This window comes from Gouania willdenowi, chromosome 9 (genome assembly GCF_900634775.1).
Source record: "Gouania willdenowi chromosome 9, fGouWil2.1, whole genome shotgun sequence".
NCBI lineage: Eukaryota > Metazoa > Chordata > Actinopteri > Blenniiformes > Gobiesocidae > Gouania > Gouania willdenowi.
Genome location: NC_041052.1, coordinates 16,665,979 through 16,676,823, shown reverse-complemented (window position 1 = coordinate 16,676,823; position 10,845 = coordinate 16,665,979). Strand labels below are relative to the sequence as shown.

At 37.2% G+C, this 10,845-nt stretch overlaps 1 protein-coding gene across 1 annotated transcript; it reads left to right on the top strand.

The window, feature by feature from the left end:
• The first annotated feature begins 668 nt into the window (after window positions 1-668).
• anapc7 (anaphase promoting complex subunit 7) lies at window positions 669-9,704 on the top strand. Its single transcript, XM_028458299.1, has 11 exons — window positions 669-892; window positions 2,064-2,250; window positions 3,344-3,463; window positions 4,161-4,272; window positions 4,761-4,914; window positions 5,149-5,291; window positions 5,382-5,499; window positions 5,900-6,096; window positions 6,207-6,431; window positions 7,024-7,174; window positions 8,392-9,704. The coding sequence occupies exons 1-11, from the start codon at window positions 792-794 to the stop codon at window positions 8,579-8,581; spliced, it is 1,698 nt and encodes a 565-aa protein (XP_028314100.1). The 5' UTR covers window positions 669-791; the 3' UTR covers window positions 8,582-9,704.
• The last annotated feature ends 1,141 nt before the right edge of the window (window positions 9,705-10,845 follow it).

Below are 10,845 nucleotides of genomic sequence, written 5' to 3'. Positions count from 1 at the left end.
TTCCTTGTTTAATGGCATAGGTATAAAAGCCTATTTCTATAACTGGGAAGAAATGATAGAAGCAGGTCATATTTATGAAATACAGAACTCATATTTACGAGATAAAAAGTCATAATTTATTGAGATACAGTTGTATGATTATTAGATTAAAAAAAATGTCATAGTTATAAAATAAAATCCAATAATTTTAAAATAAAAAGCCATAATAATATTAAAACGTTAGTTATGTCAAATCAAAACTTTCAAAAGTCTTAATCATGTTTTTTCATGTGTGCTAAATAAATAAATGAAATAATCAAGAAAGAAATAATTTGTTATAACATGCAAGGGACATGATTATATAAAAAAAAATCAATGGTGATTAAAACTGGCTTGGAAACAAACTTTTTTTTCTTTAAATTCTATAGTCATTTTTTTCTTTATTGTTTTTATTGTTATTACATCTGAGGCTGCGTTCAATAACCCCGGACATAACACATTTTGACCATTGGGCTTTGTAAAACACAAATAAATGTAGTTTAGATTTGTTTTTTAACGCTATTTGAATCAATAAAAACATTGAATCATTGAAAATGTAATTTTAAGTTCTACACTTTGTACTAAATGACAGTATAAGGACTGTTAATATTAAAAAAAACGAGCTTTGAGGGAGTACTTTAACGCAACGCTCTACGGAACACTCCCGGCGCCATATTTAACACAGCAGCATCCTGGCTAACGTTTGCAGTTTACTAACACAAACTTTCCGCTGAAAACTAACACACTGAACTAAAGACTCAATACTTATAATCATGAATGTGGTGGATCATGTACGGGACATGGCAGCGGCCGGCCTGCACTCTAATGTCCGGATAATGAGCAGTTTGTTGCTGACGATGAGCAACAATAACCCGTAAGTAGAAACGGTGCTGGGGGAGGTCTAATTCCTGGAAACGATGTTTCTGTTCCACTCTTTAGAAAATGCTTAATGTCCGACTTTGCAACTTGCCAACATCAGTGGTCAGTGTTAATCAAATCTATAACCATTACAATATTTTGAAGCGTAAATGTGATGCTTAGGTCCAAGTACAGTTTCTAAATATTGACTACGCTTGTCCAGGAAGTAGTCTGGTCCTCTGTCTACGTAACAGGGAGAGAAAGTGACAGCTAAAGGCTGTTCTTACTGCAAATGAGCTTTTATATCCGTCACACAACCCTATTCATACGTTATAAATTAGGTTTTAAACACATGTTACACATTACAAAGATTGGTAATAATGATTGAAGATAAATGTATTATTTTTTAAGACTTCTATCTTTATTTAGGTTGACCATAAAGGATGAAGAATGCATATTAATCTACATTTTCTCAAAGACGTCTTTTAATCTTGTTACCATTCTTTGTGCACACTCTGTACGTATTTTAATTCTAAAAATTGTCAATTAAATATTATCTTTTGCAGATGCCTTCCCATCTTTTACCTTTAATGCATTGTTTTTACCTGTCTTTGTTTTATTATGTTTGTTGTGCTATCCATTTTACTTTTATCCACAATCTTCCCTTCTTTGGCGAACATTGACATTTTATTATTTTTTTTTCTAATCAACATATTCCTCTAATGTACAGACACTTTTATTATGTGGCCTTTAAAACCAAATATATTAACAAAATAAACTTAAGTAGTAAATTAGTAGGAAAAATCACTTAAATTAACAAAGACACCTTTCATTTTTAAAATTTATTTTATGTACTATTTGATGATGAAACTTTTTTCACGGTTTATAAGTAATAGTACAAATATATTGTAATATTTACAATGTTGGAAGCAGTGTATGGATTATTGCTGTGGTTTATTTACTGTTATCACAGATTGTGAAGTCAACATTTAGAATAGAATAAACCTGTATTGATCCTCATAGGGGAAATTCACACTTGATCAATATCGGTATCGGTCACTACGCAAGGCTGCAATATCGGTATCGTATCGGAAGTGAAGAAGTTTTATCGAGACATCCCTAAAAAAGACGCTTCCCTTTTCTGTCACCAACTTGTCTGGTTTTTTTTTTCTTTTTTTCATTCATAGGGAACTTTTCTCTCCGGCGCAGAAGTACCAGCTGCTCGTCTACCACGCTGATGCCATTTTCCACGATAAGGAATACCGCAACGCTGCCTGTAAGTACAGTATGGCTCTGCAGCAGAAGAAGGTGCTCAGCAAAACGTCTAAAATCCGTACGTCCACCGGGGGAGCCACGTCCAACCTACAGGCACAGGTTGGTGCTTTATCGTGTCTATAAATAAAATTATACGGACTGTCACTGACGATATGATGTCATCCTACCTGTTTGTGTGCTGCTCATTTGTCAACGTTTTGTTGTGGAGTGAAATTTTACTATTTCTATTTCAGTCGTGTTGTTTTTATGTCTATAAAGTTCTCTTACAAGTCAGGATTAGTTTATAGTGAAATGAAAAAAATTGTTTTTGTTTGCATGTTTAATCTATTATTTTTAGAAAATTACTCATATTTTCTTTTTACTGTCATCTAGGGATTAGATTTTTTTTTTCGGGCCGATACTGATTTTTTTCCATCAGCCTTAGCCGATGACCAATACGGACTGCCGACTTTCTTGAGCCGATATTACTTTTGCTCCCTCATTTTACATCATAAAAATGACACAATGATGATAACAAATGGTACGAGTCTTAATTTTTAAAAAAGGAACATTTATTGAAACTAACAAAGGTGAGATAGAATGACAACAAGTAAAAAAAATATTAAACAAATACTAAAAACAGGTGATGTAGAACACGAACAATTAAAAAAATATTTTACAAATATTAAAAACAGGTGATGTAGCACAAGTAAAAAATATTCCTGTTCTCTGTAAATAATGCGAATCAGTGAACGCAGCATCGGCCGATGCCGATACACGTAAAAAAACGCAAAAAAACATCTTCCTACTTCTTCAGTTAAATGGTTAATTTTTTTGTGTATAATTTTTCCTCTTACAAAAACCAGTAAACATTAAAATTTGTGCTTGTTCATGTGGATTTTTCTTTCTTATTATTAATTTAGTATTTGTTGAGATGACTTTGTTGTAATTTGCGCTATACACATAAAGTTGAATTGAATTACAATCCATCAAATCTTCCATCACCTTTAAATCGTTGCTCTATGGCTGTCAAAACCTTGTTTTTTTTTTTTTTTTTAAAACATTGAGTTATTAATCGTTAACCTGCTTTTTATTCTAAGTGTTTCATATTGTATGGTCTTCTAGTGTACGTTTGACTGTGTCCGTTGTAAACCAGCTCAGCTTTAATAACTTTTACTGGAGGTTCATCTATTAAATGTTTTTTGTCTTTTAGAGTTTGCCCTCAGAAATCGAGGTGAAGTACAAAATCGCTGAGTGTTACACTATTTTGAAGCTGGACAAAGATGCCATCGCGGTGCTGGACGGGATTCCCTCCAGACAAAGAACTCCAAAGGTAGACGGATAGTCTGAGATTTATCCATGTGCTTTTTTTTTTTTTTCTTACATCAACAACAATCATATTATTACATGACAGAGCATGATTTAAAAAAAGCAGTAATGCACCATTATGGTTGTTTTTTTCCCCCAAACAATCAAAAAACTGTCACTAAATTGACTTAAAAAAATTTCAACTTGAAATAGCATTTTAGACTTTTATTTCTTTTTACTTTTTAGATGTTTTTTTAACAATACAATTTCCCATGAAAACATGACTAACAATGTTTAATAATTGATATTCTGGCCTTTTCACATGATGGATAAGTACATTTGAAGATGTTTTTCCTCCTCTGAGAATCTAGTTTTAATATATTGCACCAACCAGTCCCACACGTTTTAGTTAGCTTAGCATGTAGCAACACTGGCCTTGCAGCACCGACTTCATTCATTCAAATTGTATTATGGGGCAGATAAAAAATATGTGATAAATGCTAACATCAGCTGATATGTTAGTGGATTGATAAATATCATGCAGTTCCCCTATTTAATGGATATTGTAGATAAATTCAAACACTGTAGAAGGCAGAATGATTCTCTGTGTTTTTAGGTCAGACTGATTAAATATGAGATCGTAAAATTGTACCTATAATCACATGTCAGAGTAACAGAGTGCTTTACTGTGTAAGCTTGACACATATTTTTCTCCTGTTCAGATCAACATGATGCTGGCTAACCTCTACAGGAAGGCCGGTCAGGAACGCTCCGCTGTGACCAGTTACAAAGAGGTGCTCAGACAGTGCCCTCTCGCCCTGGATGCAATGATCGGTAAAATATAGCCCTGATGATCTTATTCAAACCCTAATGATGAAACTAACATGTGTGTGGGACACTATCTACATGCTTTGACATTTGTCTTTGGAAGTCCATCTTGTATGATTACATTTTAGATTAAGAAGTGAGGATTATAAATAGACAATATTAACATTGGTGTTTATTAAAAGCATTCTCCAGAAGGAAATTCTTTTTTGTATTGTTGTCAGCAAAAACAGGACGATCGCTGCAGCGTATTGAATAGTGCAGAAGAAGAATTTTTCAGCAATGCCATCATACAGTTTTCCACACATTAAATATAGCAATACACTGATAAGCATTTCAGTTTTGTAGCACATTCAGGTGAGAAGCTGGTGTATAAGTCTTTTAAGTTATCGGTCGATATGTTAGCCAAGTGCTGTTGATCGTGCATCCCTAGTTCTGCATAGGAATCCTTGTTTTTGGGATAAAATCAGTTTTTCCTGTTCCATACTCTCCTCCAGGTCTGCTCTCCCTGTCGGTTAAAGGAGCTGAAGTGGCCTCCATGACCATGGATGTGATTCAGAGCATCCCCAACCTGGACTGGCTCTCTGTTTGGATCAAAGCGTACGCCTTCATTCACGCAGGAGACAACCAGCGAGCCATCAACACCATCTGGTGAGCTGACATTTAATGCAGGAGTGTCGCCCTCATTCTGATTCAAGGGCCACTTTAACATCAATGAGATCTCAGGTGGGCCGGACTAATAAAATAATTCACTAACGACTTAAAACTACTGACAAAACCTTTTCCTTTTTGTTTTGACAACTCAGTTTGAACATAAGAGCTGGCTCTTAAATACTTGCCTGTTCAAGTGAAGGCTTACCACTTCTACTACTACTCTGCTTTCAGCTCCCTGGAGAAGAAGTCTCTCCTGCGGGACAACGTGGACCTCCTGGTGAGCCTGGCAGATGTTTATTTCAGGGCGGGGGACACGAAGAACGCCATCCTGAAGTTTGAACAGGCCCAGATGTTGGACCCCTACCTCATCAAAGGTCAGAGGATGAACTAAACAATGGTTCCTGCTGCTGTTTTTTTTTTTTTTTGTCGTTAACAAATAGTCTGTTTGTTGTTCTAACCATCAGGGATGGACGTGTATGGATATCTAATGGCTCGTGAGGGACACCTGGAGGACGTGGAAGTCCTCGGGGGACGATTATTCAACATCTCAGACCAGCACGCTGAACCCTGGGTCATTTCTGGGTGAGTGTTACTAAAAAGTGTCACTCAAGCTCAAACATTTGGCTTTCTCCATCTTTTTTTTCTACATTTGTAAATAAACCAGTCACAAGATAACATGTTTACTAGTGAAACTGCAACACCACCTGGTACAAACACATACCTTTTCTGCTCCTAGAGACACAGAAGGATGAGGGGACACATTTCAACTATTTCAGGATGTTTCAGTCATTTTGATGACCTTGTGCGTTTGATCACGCTGTTTATTCAGCACGCGCACAGTAACAAACCATGCCCACATCAGATTTCCGACCAATCGCAAAGCAGTTCTCGCACAATCCTGCAGAATAAAACATGTCATGAAGAAGAAGAAGAAAGGGAGAAAACATGGAGGAATACCGTCACATGTGTCTGTGTTTCTCAGCTGTCACAGCTTCTACAGTAAGCGTTACTCCAGGGCTCTTTATCTGGGAGCCAAAGCCATCCAGCTGAACAGCAACAGCGTGCAGGCCCTGCTCCTGAAGGGGGCCGCACTGAGGAACATGGGCCGCGTCCAGGAGGCCATCATCCATTTCAGAGAGGCCATGAGGTTGGCGCCGTGCCGGCTCGACTGCTACGAAGGTCGGTTTTCTTCATCTTCTCACTTTCTGGGTTAGCTCAACAGATTGTGCCCTCGATTTACATCAACCCAGCACATTGAGATCTACATTGTTGTTTCTGTGTGACTGCAGGTCTGATCGACTGTTACCTGGCGTCTAACGGGATCCGGGAGGCGATGGGAATGGCCAACAACATCTATAAGACTCTGGGCTCAAACGCACAGACGCTGACCATCCTAGCCACGGTGTGCCTGGAGGACCCGGTGACACAGGAGAAAGCAAAGGCACTGCTGGACAAAGCCCTGGCCCAGAGACCCGACTACACCAAGGCAGTGGTGAAGAAGGCGGAGCTCCTCAGTACGGGCACTTTATTTATTTTAAACAATGCATTGATTTTCTAAGACAACAAAACAAGCAAATATTTTACACGTGTTGTATGTAAACATTGTGGAAGCACTTAGCAATGAACTTGGATGTGTGAAAAATGTTTTACAAATAGTTTAAAAAGTAGTTTTTTTTTGTACTGTGAAATGTCACTAAAGAGTGATAGTTATTGTAATGATGATGTAATTATAGCTGGGCCAATTGTTCCCACTTTAGATAAAAAATGGTGAAAAACCTTTTGTGTTATGGTGAAACTGGTGTCACTCAGACTCACTCACCAGCTAACACAAGGCACCAGTTTGTTTTTAACACCACTGAAGTTGAGTTTTTCATTGATGCTTCAGTGCTGCTCTTTAACAACTCTATGGAAATTCTAGGAAACTAGTCAATACTCAACAGCACAGGGCTGCACTGTCACTGAGGGGGCGGGGCTTCACTGTCGCTGTATTCATTATGTTACTACTACAGTTAGTGGTGACCTTTTTCATTAAATGCATTACTCTGTGGAACAACAAGTATTTGGCGAATCTTCAGCTCAGCGTACTGATGAGTTTTTCCTCTGAAGGTCGAGAACAGAAACATGAAGAAGGGATTGCTCTGCTGAGAAACGCCTTGGCCAATCAGAGCGACTGCGTGCTGCACAGAATGCTGGGAGATTTCCTGGTGGCCGTCAATGATTACCAGGAAGCTATGGACCAGTACAGTATAGCTCTGAGGTGAGAACAGTAGTCAGGACACTGGCTGTCCTTGAAATGCCATACTAACCTACTACTCATACTGACATACAGGAGGTAGTGCATTAGATAGTATGGAAAGATTGAGTATGCACGAAATACCCGGATGTTTACTATATTGGAACACTAGTCATACTTAACTGCCCCATGATGCATTGCGAGTGGAACGTAAAATCGTCCTGGCACTGGCTTCACGCTAAAAATCAAACGTCCTCTTTTCAAAACAAAAGCATCTCTTTTTGTCTTCCATTGGTTTTTTCTAACGCATTTGTAAATTGGGCTCTTATTTTGAAGTTAACCAGAATTTAGTCCGTAGCACAATGGCGGGTTTTTTTTCTTCAGCTTATTTCCGACATGGTTACATTCACTTTTTTTACATTTTTTTTTTTTTTTTTTTTTTTTTTGTACATGCCGAAAAAGGAGACGAGAGAAGCAGTTTGCTTATCTAGGTCCCGTCCCGTTTTGTACACTGAAAATTTACATCAAAGCTTGTCTCTCTGGTCAAACATTCTTAGGTTGTTCTGAACAGTCCTTTTTTGTGTAGGATTTATTCATCTTTAGTCGGTGTTGTCTTTTTTTAATTTTTTATTCCTCCTCCTCTCTATCGTTGTTCGTGTCGACCTTGTTCCCTGCCAGACGTTGTTTGTGTTCCTCCAGTTCAAGAAAAGTTCATCTTTCGAAGTCGTTCGAAAGGTTTTTCCCTTTCCATCCATGACGTCACCACTCGGGACGTCATTTCTGAGAATCTCCGAAATGTCGGCATGAAATGTGTTTCTGCAAGTTTTATGCATCACATGTTGATATTCTACTTGGTCACTTTCTCACTTAAAATGTTTTTAGAACTTTCAAAGGTGGCGAATCAACGGAGATATTTAGCCTCAGTGTGCTTCAAGTTTTTGTTGCTGTAGTTTTGAAATGCATCTTGGGAAACGTGGACGTATACTTCAGTGGGAACAGTCGTCATACTTAGTATACAGTAGACAGTATATACTCATTGAGTTTGTAGTGTATAGTATGGAGAACGCCATTTCAAACTCAGCTTGTGATTGACATCGTCTCGGACACATGACATGAAAGCAGCCAATCTGGAGTGATCTCAGTTTTATTTAGCGTCTCCCTGTATATTTAAAGTAATTGATGGATTTCCATGTATTTATCAGTCTTATTGGATCAATTCTGATGAGTGTTTTCCTGCTCAGCCTGGATCCCAACGATCAGAAGTCGTTGGAGGGAATGCAGAAGATGGAAAAGGAGGAAAGTCCCACCGACGCCACGGTAGAGCTGGACGGAGACGACATGGAGGGCAGCGGAGAGGATGGAGAGCTGGAAGGCAGCGACAGCGAGGCGGCTCAGTGGGCCGACCAGGAGCAGTGGTTTGGTATGCAGTGACCAGTATGACCAGTGTCCAGGTAAAAAGAAATACAGCCCGAAGGGAAAAACACCCAGAAAGACTGAATCATTGCAATGTGGTGTTTTTAGTCTTTTCAGTTCTGCTGCCATGTATTAAACAATGTGTGTTGTTCTCTCACCGTTTCTAACTAAAAGCTTGTGTTTCTGACAGAAGGTGGTAGTAGATAAAGCACACGATGGAACAAAGAACTCTGCAGAATGTTTACAGGGACAGTGTGAGCACAGGGAGCAGCTTTTAGTCCCGACATGGGCTCGTTTCTCAGATTTAAAGCAGACGTCAGAAAAAGATCCAGATTTAATGAGCATCTGTAAGTGACGCAGAGGAAAGGGGCTTGTTTAACATTTTTCATTAGACTCAACTAAAATGAAGATTCATCTTTTAAAAACCAAACTGATTAACTATTGAAGTCATGTACAGCAATTATAGATTATTAAAGTCAAGAGTATTTTCAGAATAAAACTGATGTCGGTCTAAAATCTGCTGAAATGCTGATGGACTTCTGAGTAATAAAAAAAAAAGTTTATATTGTCCAACAAACGCAATGAAAAAGGCTCTGTAACGTCAGAAATGAGTTCAAAGAAAAACCTCTGCATTTAACCTTTGGATAAAATCCAGAAAAGGAGGAAAAAAAAGTTGTTGTTTTTTCGTCCTGGACTTTGACCTGTTGTTTTTAACCTTTATTCTGCACTGTGGTCATGTGTTTGGTCTCATGTTTCTGCTGGATATTTAAGATTTGAAGTCCTTTATTTGGACTAAAATTCTAAGATATGATGGATTTAGTTTGTGATTGACATAAAAAGTGATGCATCTTTAAATTTGAAGCTAACTTTTGGAATTTCTGAAGGTTTGTCATGTAAAGGTAATGAAAACACACGTCCAGGAGGTAACAGAGCACATTACAGTCGTCATTGATGCTTATGTGGATTATTTTGTCATTCACATGTAAAAAAAAAAAAAAAAAAAAAATAGTCATGCATCAAAGATGTAAAATAAAAAAAAGCAGATTCTTGACATTTGGAAGATTTCTGTGATGAATCGTGAACAAATGTTACTCACGTCCGTTTTTTGTCTTTTGTAATAAATTGTTTGGGTTTTTTTTTTTAATTTTCTGCCTTTTCCAGTCAAAACAAAGTTATGTAAGAGTTTTGTACATAATTAAATGTGTAAATAAAATTATTGAACAGAAACGATAAACTCTTAAGGACGTTTTTATTTACCTGAAACCAAAGGTCATGTGATACAGTCTAAAAGGACAGTACAGCAGTTTAACAACAAACAAAAGTCTGTTTGGTTTTTAAAGTATTTTCCTGTAAATGATGAACTGTTCACTGACGCTTACACGGGTCGGCAACCTGCGACGTAAAGAGACATTTTAGCCCCGCCCACCAAACAACAGGAGACTTGAGCACCACAAATAATGTAATATACATATATGTATTAATTCTAGATTGAGTTATTCTTACATTATATTGATGTATATATATTATAACATACACATATATTTATATCTGTAATGCTAAGCATTACTGGGTGCTGTTATAATCACTGAAGCCTGAAATAAATCTACAACTTTCTTACTTTTCATCATGAAACATTTCGTTCATGTTGTATTTACTGAGGAATTTTATAGAAGTTAATTTATTGACTCATAATATTTAAGGATGGATAATTTTGCTTAGAAGTGAGGCAGGTCAAAAGTTTACGGGCGTTTTGGCTAGGAGTGTGACAATATCTTGATACGGTGATATATCGTGATATTTTTATGCACGATCGATTATCGATTTATTTATTTTTTTTGGATTTCAGATTTATTTTATTATTTTCAAAACCTTTACTTCTTTTTCACTAAAATGTGCAGGTAGGTCTTCACAGAAATTTTGTAACTGTTTATTGAAGGAACCAATATATTGTTTACTGGAATATTGCACGATAATGGTGTCACTGGTAAGAAAGACCCTATTTTTTGTTTACAGAAAGCACTAATGGAGATACTTGTTCATTGACACCTATTTACAGAAATGTTGCACTATTGTATTGTATTTCTTCACTTAATCTTTTTTTTTTCTTGTTATGTCAGATTATCGTAGATTGATTTCTGACCAATATATCGATAATTGCAGTATTGTCATATCGTGAGATATTGTTGTTGTCAGCTTTGTATCGTGAGGTATCCAGAGGTTCCCACCCCTAGTTTTGGTGAAACTGGCGTACATTTTAAATAGACATTCAGACTCAGTCACCA

What these genes read in the sequence shown, in the direction of transcription:
- anapc7 (XM_028458299.1), top strand. Translation starts at nt 792, where the DNA reads ATGAATGTGGTGGATCATGTACGGGACATGGCAGCGGCCGGCCTGCAC. An exon ending in GAAGAAGGCGGAGCTCCTCA is followed by an intron (nt 6,432 to 7,023) that starts GTACGGGCACTT and finishes TTTCCTCTGAAG; the next exon opens with GTCGAGAACAGAAACATGAA. An exon ending in CAGTACAGTATAGCTCTGAG is followed by an intron (nt 7,175 to 8,391) that starts GTGAGAACAGTA and finishes TTTCCTGCTCAG; the next exon opens with CCTGGATCCCAACGATCAGA.